We start from the raw sequence: 19,647 nt of genomic DNA, 5'->3' as shown, positions 1-19,647 counted from the left end.
TCTCTCTGCCCCAGTTCTACAGTCTCTCGGGATGGTGAGTTGGTGGGGTGCGGGCGTTAACGAGGAGACAATTGAACAATCGCCTTTGGAAGCGAAGAACATGACTTCATCGCCTTACAGTCACAGAGCCTGCAATAGAACCAGGAACCTCGGAGGAAGTGCTGATTTCCTGATCCTGTAGTTTACCCACTGCGACAGGAAACTTCAGTAGGCAGTGGCGAAGGTCCTTCGCCGTGTGCTGAACTGTCGAGTGTCGGATCGTGACAGGAACTTCGGTGTTTGAAGACTCCCGCAGCAGGGCGAGCCGGGACAGATCTCATTGTGTCTCACGGAATGGTCCCTTTTCCCAGTGTCCCTCAGCCGCTCGCCCTCTCTCTTGGACTCTGTGATGCATCGGAGAGCGCCACGATCTTCCACAGGCTCCTCGCCGTCCCTCCTGTGACCCAATAACCGCCTCGATCTCCAGAGTGACTGTGGGATTCAGTACGATGAGCTCTGCCGTCATGGACTCCACAACCTTCTAAGGACACGTGAGTAATGAAGATTACCTGTTGTCGGAATCTCCCACCCTTGAGCTGATCCAGAACCATGCTGTCCCCGTGTCCTAATTCACTGCCAGTCCCGTTCACCCATCACCCCCTGTGCTCGCTGACCGACATTGGCTCCCAGTCCAGCAACGCCTCGATTTTAAAATTCTCATCCTCCTCTTCAAATCCCTCCTCCTCAACCCTCCCTATCTCTGTAACCTCCTCCAGCCCCCTACAATCCTCCCTATCTCTTTAACCTCTTCCAGCCCCTACAACCCCCCCTATCTCTGTAACCTCCTCCAGCCCCTACAACCCTCCCTATCTCTGTAACCTCCACCAGCCCCTACAATCCTCCCTATCTCTTTAACCTCTTCCAGCCCCTACAACCCTCCCTATCTCTGTAACCTCCTCCAGACCCAACAACCCTCCCTATCTCTGTAACCTCCTCCAGCCCCCTACAACCCTCCCTATCTCTGTAACCTCCTCCAGCCCCTACAACACTCCCTATCTCTGTAACCTCCTCCAGCCCCTACAACCCTCCCTATCTCTGTAACCTCCTCCAGTCCCTACAACCCTCCCTATCTCTGTAACCTCCTCCAGCCCCTACAACCCTCCCTATCTCTGTAACCTCCTCCAGCCCCTACAACCCTCCCAATCTCTGTAACCTCCTCCAGCCCCTACAACCCTCCCTATCTCTGTAACCTCCTCCAGCCCCAACAACCCTCCCTATCTCTGTAACCTCCTCCAGCCCCTACAACCCTCCCAATCTCTGTAACCTCCTCCAGCCCCTACAACCCTCCCTATCTCTGTAACCTCCTCCAGCCCCGACAACCCTCCCTATCTCTGTAACCTCCTCCAGTCCCTACAACCCTCCCTATCTCTGTAAAATCCTCCAGCCTCTACAACCCTCCCTATCTCTGTAACCTCCTCCAGCCCCCTGCTACCCTCCCTATCTCTGTAACCTCCTCCAGCCCCAACAACCCTCCCTATCTCTGTAACCTCCTCCAGCCCTCTACAACCCTCCCTATCTCTGTAACCTCCTCCAGCCCCTACAACCCTCCCTATCTCTGTAACCTCCTCCAGCCCCTACACCCCTCCCTATCTCAGTAACCTCCTCCAGCCCCTACAACCCTCCCTATCTCTGTAACCTCCTCCAGCCCCTACACCCCTCCCTATCTCTGTAACCTCCTCCAGCCCCTCCAACCCTCCCTGATTTCTGCGCTCCTCCAATTCTGGCCTCTTGCTCCTTAAAACCGACCTCTTTGACCAAGCTTTTGGTTGCCTGCCCTAATATCTCCTCATGAGGCTCGATGTCAAATTTTGTCTGATTTACGCTCCTGTGAAGCACCTTGCGATGTTTTACTACGTTAAAGGCGCGGTATAAATATTCTCTACCCTTTCTCTCTCCACCCTCTCTCCTATTATCTCCTGCCCCATCTTCCCCTCTCCCGTTCACTCCCTCTCTCTTCACCCTCTCCCTCTCTCTTTCCCCTCTCCCATTCTAGTCCCCTCTCTCTTAAGTGTCTGCCAAGGCTCAGTGGGTAGCAGGCTCACCCCTGGGTCAGAATGTCGTGGGTTTGAGTCCCCACTCCACAGCCTCGAGCATAAAACTAGGCTGACACTCCCAGTGCAGTACTGAGGGAGCGCCGCACTGTCGGAGGGGCAGTACTGAGGGAGCGCCGCACTGTCGGAGGGGCAGTACTGAGGGAGCGCCGCACTGTCGGAGGGGCAGTACTGAGGGAGCGCAGCACTGTCGGAGGGACAGTACTGAGGGAGTGCTGCACTGTCGGAGGGGCAGTACTGAGGGAGCCCCGCACTGTCGGAGCGGCGGTATTGAAGGAGCGCCGCACTGTTGGAGGGGCAGGACTAAGGGAGTGCCGCACTGTCGAAGGGGCAGTACTGAGGGAGAGCCGCACTGTCGGAGGGGCAGTACTGAGGGAGCGCCGCAGTGTCGGAGGGGCAGGACTAAGGGAGTGCCGCGCTGTCGAAGGGGCAGTACTGAGGGAGAGCCGCACTGTCGAAGGGGCAGTACTGAGGGAGCGCCGCACTGTCGGAGGGTCAGTACTAAGGGAGCGCCGCACTGTCGGAGGGTCAGTACTGAGGGAGCGCCGCCCTGTCGGAGGCGCAGTACTGAGGGAGCGCTGCACTGTCGGAGGGGCAGTACTAAGGGAGCGCCGCACTGTCGGAGGGGCAGTACTGAGGGAGCGCCGCACTGTCGGAGGCGCAGTACTGAGGGAGCGCTGCACTGTCGGAGGCGCAGTACTGAGGGAGCGCCGCACTGTCGGAGGTGCCCTATTTTGGATGAGACGTTAAACCGAGGCCCCTTCTGCCCTCTCAGGTGGATGTAAAAGATCCCACGGCCACTATTGGAAGAAGAGCGGGGGGGAGTTCTCCCCGGTGTCCTGGGGCCAATATTTATCCCTCAACCAACATCAATAAAACAGATGATCTGGGTCATTCTCACATTGCTGTTTGTGGGAGCTTGCTCTGCGCTAATTGTCTGCCGCATTTCCCACATTACAACAGTGACCACATTTTAAAAAATTACTTCATTTGCTGTGAAGTGCTTTGGGACGTCCTGAGGTGGGGAAAGGCGCTGGAGAGTTGGGAGACTCTCTGCTTCTTTCTCTCTTCCTCCTCTCCTGCTCTCTAACCCATAATGTTGAAATTAAACAAGGGAAACCAGAATTTTCCCATAAAAGCTTTCACTGAAGCGTGCAGGCTGGGCTGGTATCAGAATGACTGGGAGAACGATTGTGAAATTCTGACCATCAGTGCAATATGTTGCCTAATGTGGTCAAAAGGGGCTGTCATGAGCTGTGCTTTGTTATATCGAGAAATTCAGCATCTTCCACTTCACCTTCTCACTTCTCATCTCACTTCCGTTTCATCCTTACACTCTCTGTCTCAGTCATCTCCATGCTGGGCCTCATAATCAAGGCCATCTCTCCCAGGGGTGGGTGCTGAGGGAGAGCCGCACTGTCGAGGGGCAGTACTGAGGGAGCGCCGCACTGTCGGAGGGTCAGTACTGAGGGAGCGCCGCACTGTCGGAGGGGCAGTACTGAGGGAGCGCCGCACTGTCGGAGGGGCAGTACTGAGGGAGTGCCGCACTGTCGGAGGGGCAGTACTGAGGGAGCGCCGCACTGTCGGAGGGGCAGTACTGAGGGAGCGCCGCACTGTCGGAGGGGCAGTACTGAGGGAGCGCCGCACTGTCGGAGGGGCAGTACTGGGGGAGTGCCGCACTGTCGGAGGGGCAGTACTGAGGGAGCGCCGCACTGTCGGAGGGGCAGTACTGAGGCAGTGCCGCACTGTCGGAGGGGCAGTACTGAGGGAGCGCCGCACTGTCGGAGGGGCAGTGCTGAGGGAGCGCCGCACTGTCGGAGGGGCAGTACTGAGGCAGCGCCGCACTGTCGGAGGGGCAGTACTGAGGCAGTGCCGCACTGTCGGAGGGGCAGTACTGAGGGAGCGCCGTACTGTCGGAGGGGCAGTACTGAGGGAGCGCCGCACTGTCGGAGGGGCAGTGCTGAGGGAGCGCCGCACTGTCGGAGGGGCGGTACTGAGGGAGCGCTGCACTGTAGGAGGGGCAGTACTGAGGGATCGCCGCACTGTCGGAGGGGCAGTGCTGAGGGAGCGCCGCACTGTCGGAGGGGCAGCACTGAGGGAGCGCCGCACTGTCGGAGGGGCAGTACTGAGGGAATGCCGCACTGTCGGAGGGGCAGTGCTGAGGGAGCGCCGCACTGTCGGAGGGGCAGTACTGAGGGAGCGCTGCACTGTCGGAGGGGCAGTACTGAGGGAGCGCTGCACTGTCGGAGGGGCAGTACTGAGGGAGCGCCGCACTGTCGGAGGGGCAGTACTGAGGGAGCGCCGCACTGTCGGAGGGGCAGTACCGAGGGAGCGCTGCACTATAAGAGGGGCAGTGCTGAGGGAGCGCCGCACTGTCGGAGGGGCAGTGCTGAGGGAGTGCCACACTGTCGGAGGGGCAGTGCTGAGGGAGCGCCGCACTGTCGGAGGGGCAGTGGTGAGGGAGTGACGCACTGTCGGAGGGGCAGTACTGAGGGAGCGCTGCACTGTCGGAGGGGCAGTGCTGAGGGAGCGCCGCACTGTCGGAGGGGCAGTACTGAGGGAGCGCCGCACTGTCGGAGGGGCAGTACTGAGGGAACGCCGCACTGTCGGAGGGGCAGTACTGAGGGAGCGCCGCACTGTCAGAGGGGCAGTATTGAGGGAGCGCCGCACTGTCAGAGGGGCACTACTGAGGGAGCGCTGCACTCTCGGAGGGGCAGCATTGCCCCGTGTCCTAACTCTCACCGAGTCCCGTTCACCCATCACCCACTGTCGCTCGCTGACCTTCATTGGCTCCCAATCCGGCAACGCCTCAGTTCAAATCCCTCCAGGGCCAGTTCGCCACCCTCCCTATCTCTGTAACCTCCTCCAGCCCCTACAACGCTCCCTATCTCTGTAACCTCCTCCAGCCCCTACAACGCTCCCTATCTCTGTAACCGCCTCCAGCCCCTACAACCCTCCCTATCTCTGTAAACTCCTCCAGCCCCTACAACCCTCCCTATCTCTGTAACCTCCCCCAGCCCCTACAACCCCCCTATCTCTGTAACCTCCTCCAGCCCCAACTCTCCCTATTTCTGTAACCTCCTCCAGCCCCGACAACCCTCCCTATCTCTGTAACCTCCTCCAGCCCCTACAACCCTCCCTATCTCTGTAACCTCCTCCAGCCCCTACAACCCTCCCTATCTCTGTAACCTCCTCCAGCCCCCTACAACCCTCCCTATCTCTGTAAACTCCTCCAGCCCCTACAAACCTCCCTATCTCTGTAACCTCCTCCAGCCCCTACAACCCTCCCTATCTCTGTAACCTCCTCCAGCCCCTACAACCCTCCCTATCTCTGTAACCTCCTCCAGCCCCTACAACCCCCCTATCTCTGTAACCTCCTCCAGCCCCAACTCTCCCTATTTTTGTAACCTCCTCCAGCCCTACAACCCTCCCTATCTCTGTAACCTCCTCCAGCCCCTACAACTCCCCTATCTCTGTAACCTCCTCCAGCCCCAACTCTCCCTATTTCTGTAACCTCCTCCAGCCCTACAACCCTCCCTATCTCTGTAACCTCCTCCTGCCCCTACAACCCTCCCTATCTCTTTTACCTCCTCCAGCCCCTACAACCCTCCCTATCTCTGTAACCTCCTCCAGCCCCTACAACCCTCCCTATCTCTGTAACCTCCTCCGGCCCCTACAACCCTCCCTATCTCTGTAACCTCCTCCAGCCCCCTACAACCCTCCCTATCTCTGTAACCTCCTCCAGCCCCTACAACCCTCCCTATCTCTGTAACCTCCTCCAGCCCCTACAACTCTCCCTATCTCTGTAACCTCCTCCAGCCCCTACAACCCTCCCTGTCTCTGTAACCTCCTCCAGCCCCTACAACCCTCCCTAGCTCTGTAACCTCCTCCAGCCCCTACAACCTTCCCAGATCTCTGCGCTCCTCCAATTCTGGCCTCTTGCGCATCCCCCGATTTCCATCGCTCCACCATTGGCGGCCGTGTCTTCAGCCGCCTGGGCCGCGAGCTCTGGAATTCCCTCCCTAAACCTCTCCGCCTCTCCCTCCTCCTTTAAGACGCTCCTTAACACCTCCCTATTTGACCAAGCTTTTGGTCGCCTGCCCTAATATCTCCTGATGTGGGTCGGTGACATATTTTGTTTGATAATCGCTCCTGTGAAGCACCCTGGTACATTTCACTACGATAAAGGCGCTATCTAAGTGCAAGTGGTCGATGTTGATGTTGAAGTTTACCCTGGGGGTTTATTTTTCAGATCCGCGACTGATTTGCTGTGAAACTGGTCTCTGAACATGACTGGCCCAGTGATCGCCGTGCTCTCAATTGCCGCTCTGGTTCAAGGTACGAACAGGGCCTTATTAACCAGAGACAGTGGATGGGGAAATCCGAATTAAACCCACAGAGCGGGCCTGTCACTACCTGAAAGAGGAAAGGCAGGTTAACGTCCAATTCTGGGCACCCCACTTTAGGAAGGATGTGAAGGCCTTAGAGAGTGCGCAGAAAAGATTTACCAGAATGGTCCCAGGGATGAGGGACTTCAGTGACGTGGAGAGACTGGAGAAGCTGGGGTTGTTCTCCTTGGAGCAGAGAAGGTTAAGGGGAGATTGACCAGAATGGTACCAGGGATGAGGGACTTCAGTGATGTGGAGAGACTGGAGAAGCTGGGGTTGTTCTCCTTAGAGCAGAGAAGGTTAAGGGGAGATTGACCAGAATGGTCCCAGGGATGAGGGACTTCAGTGATGTAGAGAGGCTGGAGAAGCTGGGGTTGTTCTCCTTAGAGCAGAGAAGGTTAAGGGGAGATTGATCAGAATGGTCCCAGGGATGAGGGACTTCAGTGATGTAGAGAGACTGGAGAAGCTGGGGTTGTTCTCCTTAGAGCAGAGAAGGTTAAGGGGAGATTGACCAGAATGGTCCCAGGGATGAGGGACTTCAGTGATGTTAAGAGACTGGAGAAGCTGGGGTTGTTTTCCTTAGAGCAGAGAAGGTTAAGGAGGAGATTGACCAGAATGGTGCCAGGGATGAGGGACTTCAGTGATGTGGAGAGACTGGAGAAGCTGGGGTTGTTCTCCTTGGAGCAGAGAAGGTTAAGGGGAGATTGACCAGAATGGTCCCAGGGATGAGGGACTTCAGTGATGTGGAGAGACTGGAGAAGCTGGGGTTGTTCTCCTTAGAGCAGAGAAGGTTAAGGGGAGATTGACCAGAATGGTCCCAGGGTTGAGGGACTTCAGTTACGTGGATAGACTGGAGAAGCTGGGGTTGTTCTCCTTAGAGCAAAGAAGATTGGGTGGAGATTTGATCGAGGTGTTCAAAATCATGAGGGGTCTGGACAGAGTAGATAGAGAGAAACTGTTCCCATTGGCGGAAGGGTCGAGAACCAGAGGACACAGATTTAAGGTGATTGGCAGAACAACCAAAGGCGACATGAGGAAAAACATTTTTATGCAGCGAGTGCACTGGATGCACTGCCTGAGAGGTTGGTGGAGGCAGATTCAATCGTGGCTTTCAAAAGGGAATTGGATAAGTACCTGAAGGAAAGAAATTCGCAGGGCTACGGGGAAAGGGCGGGGGAGTGGGACTAGCTGAAGTGCCCTTGCAGAGAGCCGGCACGGGCTCGAGGGGCCGAATGGCCTCCTCCTGTGCTGTAACCATTCTATGATTCTGTAATGCTATGAACGCCTGCCGGGAAATCCCTTATCAAGGTCGGGCCTGATGGCAAAAGGAGGGAAGTAACGAGAGAGAAAGAATGAGAGAAAGAATGATTCATATAACGTCTTTCACGACCTCAGGACGTCCCAACGTGCACACAGCAAGATCCCACCAACAGCGATGTGATAATGACCAGATAACCTGTATGAATGATGTTGACTGAGTGATACATATTGGCCCCAGGACACCGGGGAGAACGAGAAAGGCTGGGTATGTACTAGAAATGCTGGGTATGCTTAGAGTGGATAAGTCGCCTGGTTCAGATGGCTTGCATCCCAGGTTGCTAAGGGAATTGGAGGAGGAGATAGTGTGAAGGGCTTGCCATCATTTTCCAATCTTCCCTAGATGCGGGGAGGTGCCTGAGGATTGGAAAGTGGCAAATGTGACACCACTGTTGAAGAAAGGCTGTAAGGACAATCCTAGTAACTACAGGCCGGTCAGTTTAACATCAGTGGTGGGTGAAGTTTTAGAAACAATAATCAAGGAAAAAATGTATGGGCACTTGGAGAGGTTTAAGCTAATTAAGGAGCGCCAACACGGGTTTGTAAAAGGCAGATCGTGTTTGACTAATCTAATTGAATTTTTTGATGAAGTAACAGAGAGGATTGATGAAGGGAATGCAATGGATGTTGTCTACATGGATTTTAGGAAGGCGTTTAACAAAGTACCACATAGAAGGCTGGTTAACAATTGAGGCTCACGGAATAGGTGGGTCAGTGGCAGCTTAGATAAGGAATTGGCTTCAGGACAGAAAACAGTGAGTTGTGGTAAATGGCTGTTTTTCAGACTGGAGGATGGTAGACAGTGGTGTTCCCCAAGGGTCAGTGCTGGGGCCACTGCTTTTTTTGATATATATTTAAATGACCTGGATATTGGAATAGAGCGTAGAATTTCTAAATATGCCGATGAAACCAAACTTGGGGTTGTGGCAAACAGTGAGGATACCAATCGACTGCAACAGGACATAGAAAGGCTAGCAGAATGGGCAGACAAGTGGCAGATGGAATTTAGTGCAGAGAAGTGTGAGGTGATGCATTTTGGCAGAAGGAACAGGGAGAGGCAATATACACTTAATGGCACAGTTTTAAAGAGTGTGAAGGGACAGAGGGTCCTGGGAGTTAATGTGCATGGGTCCCTGAAGGTAGCAGGACATATTGAGAGAGTGGTTAACAAAGCATATGGGATCTTGGGCTTCATAAATAGAGGTATTGAGTACAAAAGTAGAGAAGTTATGCTGAACCTTTATAAAGCGCTGGTTAGGCCACAACTGGAGTGTTGCGTCCAGTTCTGGTCACCACACTTTAGGAAGGATGTGAAAGCCCTTGAGAGGGTGCAGAGGAGATTTACCAGAATGGTTCCGGGGATGGGGGATCTTAGCTACAAGGACAGGTTGGAGAAGCTGGATTTGTTTTCATTAGAGCAAAGGAGGTTGAGGGGTGATTTGATCGAGGTGTACAAGATTATGGCGGGTTTGGATAGGCTAGACGGGGAAAGGCTGTTCCCACTAGTTGATGGTACAAGGACTAGGGGACACAGATTTAAGGTTTTGGGCAAGAGATACAGGGGGGACGTGAGGAAAAACTTTTTTACGCAGCGAGTGGTGAGGACCTGGAACTCGCTGCCGACTGAAGTGGTGGAAGCGGAGACACTCGATGTTTTCAAGGGGAGACTGGATAGGCACTTGAGGGAAATAAACTTGCAGGGCTATGGGGATAGAGCGGGGAATGGGACTGACTGGATTGCTCGACAGAGAGCCGGCACAGGCGCTTCTTCCAATAGAGGCCGTGGGATCTTTTACATCCACCTGAGAGGGCAGACGGAGCCTCGGTTTAAATTCTCATCCAAAAGGCGGCATCTCTGACAGTGCAGCGCTCCCTCAGTACTGCCCCTCCGACAGTGCGGCGCTCCCTCAGTACTGCCCCTCTGACAGTGCAGCGCTCCCTCAGTACTGCCCCTCTGACAGTGCAGCGCTCCCTCAGTACTGCCCCTCCAACAGTGCGGCACTCCCTCAGTACTGCCCCTCCGACAGTGCAGCGCTCCCTCAGTACTGCCCCTCCGACAGTGCGGCACTCCCTCAGTACTGTCCCTCTGACACTGCGGCGCTCCCTCAGTACCGCCCCTCCGACAGTGCGGCGCTCCCTCAGTACTGCCCCTCCGACAGTGCGGCGCTCCCTCAGTACTGCCCCTCCGACAGTGCGGCGCTCCCTCAGTACTGCCCCTCCGACAGTGCGGCGCTCCCTCAGTACTGTCCCTCCGACAGTGCGGCGCTCCCTCAGTACCGCCCCTCCGACAGTGTGGCGCTCCCTCAGTACCGCCCCTCCGACAGTGCGGCGCTCCCTCAGTACTTCCCCTCCGACAGTGCAGTGCTCACTCAGTACTGCCCCTCCGACAGTGCGGCGCTCCCTCAGTACCGCCCCTCCGACAGTGCGGCACTCGCTCAGTACCGCCCCTCCGACAGTGCGGCGCTCCCTCAGTACTTCCGCTCCGACAGTGCAGCGCTCCCTCAGTACTGCCCCTCCGACAGTGCGGCGCTCCCTCAGTACCGCCCCTCCGACAGTGCAGCACTCCCTCAGTACTGCCCCTCCGACAGTGCGGCGCTTCCTCAGTACTGCCCGTCCGACAGTGCGGCGCTCCCTCAGTACTGCCCCTCCGACAGTGCGGCGCTCCCTCAGTACTGCCGCTCCGACAGTGCGGCGCTCCCTCAGTACCGCCCCTCCGACAGTGCGGCGCTCCCTCAGTACTGCCCCTCCGACAGTGCGGCGCTTCCTCAGTACTGCCCCTCCGACAGTGCGGCGCTCCCTCAATACTGCCCCTCCGAAGTGCGGCGCTCCATCAGTACTGCCCCTCCGACAGTGCGGCGCTCCCTCAGTACTGCCCCTCCGACAGTGCGGCGCTCCCTCAGTACAGCCCCTCCGACAGTGCGGCACTCCCTCAGTACTGCCCCTCCGACAGTGCGGCGCTCCCTCAGTACAGCCCCTCCGACAGGGCGGCACTCCCTCAGTACTGCCCCTCCGACAGTGCGGCGCTCCCTCAGTACTGCCCCTCCGACAGTGCGGCGCTCCCTCAGTACTGCCCCTCCGACAGTGCGACGCTCCCTCAGTACTGCCCCTCCGACAGTGCGGCGCTCCCTCAGTACATTATCCCTCAACCACCATCACTAAAATCAGATGATCTGGTCATTTATCACATTGAAGTTCATGAGAGCTTGCTGTGCGCAAATCGCCTGCCACTTTTCCTAAATTACATCGGTGACCACACTTCAAAAAAAAAGTCCTTCCTTAGCTGTGAAGCGCTTTGGGATGTCCTGAGGTGGGGAAAGGCGCGACGGAAATGCAAGTCTCTCGGTGCTCCTTCCATTCCATCGGAAAGAGATGAATTTATCGCATGGTGACACGAACCTGCGTTTCATTGTGCCCCACAGGCGTGCTTTCGAACAGTTCGAACTGGACGCAGCAGATCCCGAGTCGCCTTACAGCGCAGAGGGGCCTGTGCGTCCTCATCCCTTGTAACTACACGTCTTCAGAGGCTCCGGACCCAACGGGGTTCGTGGGCATATGGTACAAAGACTTTCAACTCTCCACGGAGGCCACGGTTTACCACACGAACCTAAGCATGGTAAACCAGGATTACCGATCTCGGACTCGACTGTCCGGCAACCTCTCCGATCTGGATTGCTCCCTGATCATAAACGACATCAGAGATAGTGACAATGGAACTTACCAATTCAGCATTGAGGATGCTACGGTTAATTACACTTACGAATACCCACCCATTAATCTGACAATTTCAGGTCAGTTTGATTCGAATTAATTTTATTCTCGTCCGATTAAGGGATCCCAAAGCCGGGATTGGATCACTTTCTCATTAGAGGCACTCTAGCAGAGCTCAGGTTAGATACAGAGTAAAGCTCCCTCTACACTGTCCCATCAAACACTCCCAGGGCAGGTACAGCACGGGTTAGATACAGACTTAAGCTCCCTCTGCACTGTCCCATCAAACACTCCCAGGGCAGGTACAGCACGGGTTAGATACAGAGTAAAGCTCCCTCTACACTGTCCCATCAAACACTCCCAGGGCAGGTACAGCACGGGTTAGATACAGAGTAAAGCTCCCTCTACACTGTCCCAGCAAACAATCCCAGGGCAGGTACAGCACGGGTTAGATACAGAGCAAAGCTCCCTCTACACTGTCCAATCAAACACTCCCAGGGCAGGTACAGCACGGGTTAGATACAGAGTAAAGCTCCCTCTACACTGTCCCATCAAACACTCCCAGGGCAGGTACAGCACGGGTTAGATACAAAGTAAAGCTCCCTCTACACTGTCCCATCAAACACTCCCAGGGCAGATACAGCACGGGTTAGATACAGAGTAAAGCTCCCTCTACACTGTTCCATCAAACACTCCCAGTGCAGGTACAGCACGGGGTTAGATACAGAGTAAAGCTCCCTCTACACTGCCCCATCAAACACTCCCAGGGCAGGTACAGCACGGGTTAGATACAGAGTAAAGCTCCCTCTACACTGCCCCATCAAACACTCCCAGAGCAGGTACAGCACGGGGTTAGATAGAGTAAAGCTCACTCTACACTGTCCAATCAAACACTCCCAGGGCAGGTACAGCACGGGTTAGATACAGAGTAAAGCTGCCTCTACACTGTGCCATCAAACAGTCCCAGGGCAGGTACAGCACGGGTTAGATACAGAGTAAAGCTGCCTCTACACTGTGCCATCAAACAGTCCCAGGGCAGGTACAGCACGGGTTAGATACAGAGTAAAGCTCCCTCTACACTGTCCCATCAAACACTCCCAGAGCAGGTACAGCACGGGGTTAGATAGAGTAAAGCTCACTCTACACTGTCCAATCAAACACTCCCAGGGCAGGTACAGCACGGGTCAGATATAGAGTAAAGCTGCCTCAACAATGCCCCATCAAACAGTCCCTGGACAGGTACACCACGGGTTAGATACAGAGTAAAGCTCCCTCTACACTGTTCCATCAAACACTCCCAGGGCAGGTACAGCACGGGTTAGATACAGAGTAAAGCTCCCTCTACACTGTCCCATCAAACACTCCCAGGGCAGGTACAGCACGGGTCAGATACAGAGTAAAGCTGCCTCAACACTGCCCCATCAAACAGTCCCTGGACAGGTACACCACGGGTTAGATACAGAGTAAAGCTCCCTCTACACTGTTCCATCAAACACTCCCAGGGCAGGTACAGCACGGGGTTAGATACAGAGTAAAGCTCCCTCTACACTGTCCCATCAAACACTCCCAGGGCAGGTACAGCACGGGTTAGATACAGAGTAAAGCTCCCTCTACACTGTCCCATCAAACACTCCCAGGGCAGGTACAGCACGGGTTAGATACAGAGTAAATCTCCCTCTACACTGCTTCATCAAACACTCCCAGTGCAGGTACAGCACGGGTTAGATACAGAGTAAAGCTGCCTCTATACTGTTCCATCAAACACTCCCAGGGCAGGTACAGCACGGGTTAGATACAGAGTAAATCTCCCTCTATACTGTTCCATCAAACACTCCCAGTGCAGGTACAGCACGGGTTAGATACAGAGTAAAGCTGCCTCTACACTGTCCCATCAAACACTCCCAGTGCAGGTACAGCACGGGGTTCGATACAGAGTAAAGCTCCCTCTACACTGCCCCATCAAACACTCTCAGGGCAGGTACAGCACGGGTTAGAGACAGAGTAAAGCTCCCTCTACACTGTCCCATCAAACACTCCCAGGGCAGGTACAGCACGGGTTAGATACAGAGTAAAGCTCCCTCTACACTGTCCCATCAAACACTCTCAGGGCAGGTACAGCACGGGTCAGACACAGAGTAAAGCTCCCTCTACACTGCCCCATCAAACACTCCCAGGGCAGATACAGCATGAGGTTAGATACAGAGTAAAGCTCACTCTACAGTGTCCCATCAAACACTCTCAGGGCAGGTACAGCACGGGTCAGACACAGAGTAATGCTTCCTCTACACTGTTCCATCAAACACTCCCAGGGCAGGTACAGCACGGGTCAGACACAGAGTAAAGCTCCCTCTACACTGTCCCATCAAACACTCTCAGGGCAGGTACAGCACGGGTCAGACACAGAGTAAAGCTTCCTCTACACTGTTCCATCAAACACTCCCAGGGCAGGTACAGCATGGGGTTAGATACAGTGTAAAGCTCACTCTACAGTGTCCCATCAAACACTCCCAGGGCAGGTACAGCACGGGTTAGATACAGAGTAAAGCTCCCTCTATACTGTTTCATCAAACACTCCCAGTGCAGGTACAGCACGGGTTAGATACAGAGTAAAGCTCCCTCTACACTATCCCATCAAACACTCCCAGTGTAGGTACAGCACGGGTTAGATACAGAGTAAAGCTCGCTCTACACTGTCCCATCAAACACTCTCAGGGCAGGTACAGCACGGGTCAGATACAGAGTAAAGCTACCTCTACACTGCCCCATCAAACACTCCCAGGACAGATACACCACGGGTTAGATACAGAGTAAAGCTCCCTCTACACTGTTCCATCAAACACTCCCACGGCAGGTACAGCACGGGGTTAGGTGCAGAGTAAAGCTCCCTCTACATTGTTCCCATCAAACACTCCCAGGGCAGGTGCAGCACGGGGTTAGATACAGAGTCAAGCTCCCTGCATGGACCTCCTCCTGTTCCTGTAACAGGCTTGAGGTGCTGAATGGGCCTCCTCCTGTTCCCGTAACAGGCTCGAGGGGCTGAATGGGCCTCCTTCTGTTCCTGTGTAACCGGCTCGAGGGCCTGAATGGGCCTCCTCCTGTTCCTGTGTAACAGGCTCGAGGGGCTGAATGGGTCTCCTCCTGTTCCTGTGTAACAGGCTCGAGGGGCTGAATGGGCCTCCTCCTGTTCCTGTGTAACAGGCTCGAGGGGCTGAATGGGCATCCTCCTGTTCCTGTGTAACAGGCTCGAGCGGCTGAATGGACCTCCTCCTGTTCCTGTCTAACAGGCTCGAAGGGGCTGAATGGGCCTCCTCCTGTTCCTGTGTAACAGGCTCGAGGAGCTGAATGGGCCTCCTCCTGTTCCTGTGTAACAGGCTCGAGGGGCTGAATGGGCATCCTCCTGTTCCTGTGTAACAGGCTCGAGGGGCTGAATGGGCCTCCTCCTGTTCCTGTGTAACAGGCTCGAAGGGGCTGAATGAGCCTCCTCCTGTTCCTGTGTAACAGGCTCGAGGGTCTGAATGGGCCTCCTCCTGTTCCTGTGTAACAGGCTCGAGGGGCTGAGTGGCCCTCCTCCTGTTCCTGTGTAACAGGCTCGAGGGGGCTGAATGGGCCTCCTCCTGTTCCTGTGTAACAGGATCGAGTGTCTGAATGGGCCTCCTCCTGTTCCTGTGTAACAGGCTCGAGGGGCTGAGTGGCCCTCCTCCTGTTCCTGTGTAACAGGCTCGAGGGGCTGAATGGGCCTCCTCCTGTTCCTGTGTAACAGGCTCGAGGGGCTGAATGGCCCTCCTCCTGTTCCTCTATAACAGGCTCGAGCGGCGAAATGGACCTCCTCCTGTTCCTGTGTAACAGGCTCGAGGGGCTGAATGGGCCTCCTCCTGGTCCTGTGTAACAGGCTCGAGGGGCTGAATGGACCTCCTCCTGTTCCTATGACACTAAACCTGCTTTCCTTACCCCCACAGATCTGGAACGGAAACCCAACATATCCTACTCTTCGGAAATTATCGACAGCAGAACAACGACACTGACCTGCACCTTTGTCGACACCTGTGGAGGTTCAGGGCCTAATCTGAGCTGGATCAACGTCACTGTTCTAAACAGTTCCACCTCCCCCATCACCCTGACAGAGAGGGACAATTCCACCTCGCTCTTTTCCACCTCTCTGACCTTCGTTGCCTCGCTCAAAGACGAGGGTAAACGAGTGGGGTGTAGAGCCCGATACCCAATCGCCAGCGCTGAGTCTTGGCAGACCCTGCTTCTCGATGTTAAATGTGAGTCAGGACGACCCGTGCTCGCCCGCCGAGGGCTGTGCCTCTCGCTCGATGGACTGCACTTTCCTCGCCTCCGGCCTTGACTATTCCACCGCTCTCCTGGCCGACCTCAAAATCTTACACCCTCAACTCATCCCAAACTGCCCCGTGTCCCTCCCTATCTCTGTAACCTCCTCCAGCCCCTAGAACCCTCCCTATCTCTGTAACCTCCTCCAGCCCCTACACACCTCCCTATCTCTGTAACCTCCTCCAGCCCCTACAACCCTCCCTATCTCTGTAACTTCCTCCAGCCCCCGAGAACTCTCCCTATCTCTGTAACCTCCTCCAGCCCCTACAACCTTCCCTATCTCTGTAACCTCCTACAGCCCCCTAGAACCCTCCCTATCTCTGTAACGTCCTCCAGCCTCTACAACCCTCGCTATCTCTGTAAATTCCTCCAGCCCCCTACAACCCTCCCTATCTGTGTAACCTCCTCCAGCCCCTACAACCCTCCCTATCTTTGTAAACTCCTCCAGCCCCTACAACCCTCCCTATCTCTGTAACCTCCTCCAGCCCCTACAACCCTCCCTATCTCTGTAACCTCCTCTAGCCCCTACAATCCTCCCAGATCTCTGTAACCTCCTCCAGCCCCTACAACCCTCCCAGATCTCTGCGCTCCTCCAATTCTGGCCTCTTGCCCATCCCCCGATTTCCATCGCTCCACCATTGGCGGCCGTGCCTTCAGCTGCCTGGGCCCCGAGCTCTGGAATTCCCTCCCTAAACCTCTCCGCCTCTCTCTCCTCCTTTAAGACGCTCCTTAAAAACCGACCTCTTTGACCCAGCTTTTGGTCACCTGTCCTAATATCTCCTGATGTGGCTCGGGGTCAATTTTGTTTGATAATCGCTCCTGTGAAGCACCCTGGGACGTTTTACTACGTTAAAGGCTCTGGATAAATGAGAGTTGTTGGAGATCCGGGTTCAGGAAAGGAGTTATGTTAAACTTATATAGAACTGTGGTTAGACCACACTTGGAGCACTGTGCACAGTCCCGGTCTCCATATACCTTGGTTAGACCACACTTGGAGCACTGTGCAAAGTTCTGGTCTCCATATACCTTGGTTAGACTACACTTGGAGCAATGTGCACAGTTCTGGTCTCCATATACCTTGGTTAGACTACACTTGGAGCAATGTGCACAGTTCTGGTCTCCATATACCTTGGTTAGACCACACTTGGAGCACTGTGCACAGTTCTGGTCCCCATATACCTTGGTTAGACCACACTTGGAGCACTGTGCACAGTTCTGGTCTCCATATACCTTGGTTAGACCACACTTGGAGCACTGTGCACAGTCCCGGGCTCCGTATACCTTGGTTCTCCACACTTGGAGCACTGTGCACAGTTCTGGTCTCCATATACCTTGGTTAGACCACACTTGGAGCATTGTGCACAGTTCTGGTCTCCATATACCTTGGTTAGACCACACTTGGAGCACTGTGCACAGTTCTGGTCTCCATATACATTGGTTAGACCACACTTGGAGCACCGTGCACAGTTCTGGTCTCCATATACCTTGGTTAGACGACACTTGGAGCACTGTGCACAGTTCTGGTCTCCATATACCTTGGTTAGACCACACTTGGAGCACCGTGCACAGTTCTGGTCTCCATATAGAAACATAGAGAAACATAGAGATAGGAACAGGAGTAGGCCATTTCGCCCTTCGAGCCTGCTCCGCCATTCAATGAGATCATGGCTGATCTTCGTCTGAGATCATAGCTGATCTTACCAGTTCAGTACCCCGTCCCCGCCTTTTCTCCGTAACCCTTAATCCCCTTAGCCTTCAGAAATATATCCAATTCTCTCTTGAAAATATTTATTGAATTAGCCTTCACAGCCCTCTGTGGCAGGGAATTCCACAGGCTCACCACTCTTTGAGTGAAGAAATTCTTCCTCATCTCTGTTTTAAATGATTTGCCCGCTATTTTTAGACTGTGGCCCCTGGTTCTGTGCTCCCCGGCCATTGGAAACATTCTCTCTGAATTCAGCCTGTCCAGGCCTGCCATAATTTTATATGTTTCGATGAGATCCCCTCTCAATCTTCTAAACTCCAGTGAGTACAAGCCCAAACTATTTAATCTCTCTTCGTAGGTCATTCCCGCCATTCCAGGTATCAGCCTGGTGAATCGCCGTTGCACTCCCTCCATGGCAAGAACATCCTTCCGCAGATGGGGCGACCAAAACTGTACACAATACTCCAGATGCGGTCTCACCAGCACCTTGTACAGCTGTAGTAAGGTATCCCTATTCCTATACTCGAACCCCCTTGATATGAAGGCCAACATACCATTTGCCTTCTTGATCGCCTGTTGCACCTGCATGCTCTCCTTCAGTGACTGGTGCACAAGAACACCCAGGTCCCTCTGCACTTCCCCATCTCCCAATCTATTGCCATTTAGATAATAATCTACCCTCCTGTTTTTACCCCCAAAGTGGATAACCTCGCATTTATCCACATTATAGTGCATCTGCCACGTATCTGCCCATTCCCCCAACCTGTCCAAATCGCACTGTAGCCTCCTGACATCCTCATCAGAGCCCACCCCTCCTCCTAGTTTAGTGTCGTCAGCGAATTTGGAAATATTGCATCCAATTCCCTGATCCAGATCATTTATATATATTGTGAACAGCTGGGGTCCCAGGACAGATCCTTGCGGCACCCCGCTGGTCACTGCCTGCCACTCCGAAAACGAGCCGTTTATTCCAACTCTCTGTTTTCTATCCGCCAGCCAGTTCTCTATCCACGTTAATACTTTGCCCCCAATCCCATGAGCCTTAATTTTGCATGATAATCTTTTGTGTGGAACCTTATCGAAGGCTTTCTGGAAGTCAAGGTACACCACATCCACTGGCTCTCCCCCATCTATTTTACCAGTTACTTCCTCAAAAAATTCCAGCAGATTAGTCAAACACGATTTACCCTTTGTAAATCCATGTTGACTCTGTCCGATCCTTTCCCCATTTGTCAAGTGCTCCGCTATTTTATCCTTAATAATGGACTCTAGCATTTTGCCCACAACCGATGTAAGGCTTACTGGTCTATAATTCCCTGCTTTCTCTCTACCCCCCTTTTTAAATATTGGGGTAACATTAGCTACCCTCCAATCCACGGGTACTGTTCCCGAGTCAATGGAGTTCCGGAAGATGATCCTTAGAGCATCTGCTATCTCCAGGGCCACCTCCTTAAGTACCCTAGGATGTAGTTTATCAGGCCCCGGGGATTTGTCGGCCTTCAGTCCCCTCAACTTACCCAACACCATATCCCTAGAGATACTAATTTCTGTCAGCTCCTCCCTCTCATTAGTCCCTATGTTTGCCGATATTCCTGGGAGGTTATTTGTGTCCTCCTTTGTGAATACAGAACCAAAGTATGAGTTTAATTGGTCTGCCATTTCCTTATTCTCCATTATATATTCTCCCGAATCGGACTGCAAGGGACCGACTTGGGATTTTACCAGTCTTTTCCTCCTGATATACCGATAAAAGCTTTTGCAGTCTGTCTTTATGTTTGCTGCAAGTTTACTTTCGTATTCTATTTTCCCCTTCCTGATTAATCCCTTTGTCCTCTTTTGCTGTATCTTGTACTGCCCCCAATCTTCCGGTCTGGTGCTTTTTTTTGCCAGTTGATATGCCCTTTTTTTTGATTTTATGCTGTCCCTAATTTCCCTCGTTATCCACGGTTGAGTCACCTTTTTAGGTTTATTTTTATGCCAAACCGGTATAAACATGTTCTGGAATTCTTCCATTCTATCTTTGAATGCTTGCCATTGTCTCTCCACTGTCAATCCCCCCAGAAACACCACCCAATCAATCTTACCCAATTCCCGTCTCATACCCTCG

The 19,647-nt window shown here is 54.0% G+C and overlaps 1 protein-coding gene across 2 annotated transcripts in view; it reads left to right on the top strand.

Moving 5' to 3' along the window:
- Positions 1-203: 203 nt before the first annotated feature.
- LOC147110133 (Schwann cell myelin protein-like) overlaps positions 204-19,647 on the top strand; it is a 129,064-nt gene continuing 109,620 nt past the window's right edge. For both annotated transcript variants that reach the window (XM_086004066.1, XM_086004065.1), the window contains exons 1-4: positions 204-530; positions 6,343-6,428; positions 11,215-11,583; positions 15,460-15,768. In XM_086004066.1, the coding sequence (XP_085860192.1) occupies positions 6,380-6,428; positions 11,215-11,583; positions 15,460-15,768 (727 nt within the window). In that variant the 5' untranslated portion in view covers positions 204-530; positions 6,343-6,379. The remainder of the gene's footprint in view (positions 531-6,342; positions 6,429-11,214; positions 11,584-15,459; positions 15,769-19,647) is intronic.

Source organism: Somniosus microcephalus, chromosome 12 (genome assembly GCF_052327205.1).
Source record: "Somniosus microcephalus isolate GS21.2 chromosome 12, FLI_Smic_1.0, whole genome shotgun sequence".
NCBI lineage: Eukaryota > Metazoa > Chordata > Chondrichthyes > Squaliformes > Somniosidae > Somniosus > Somniosus microcephalus.
This window is presented reverse-complemented; position numbering and strand designations above follow the sequence as displayed.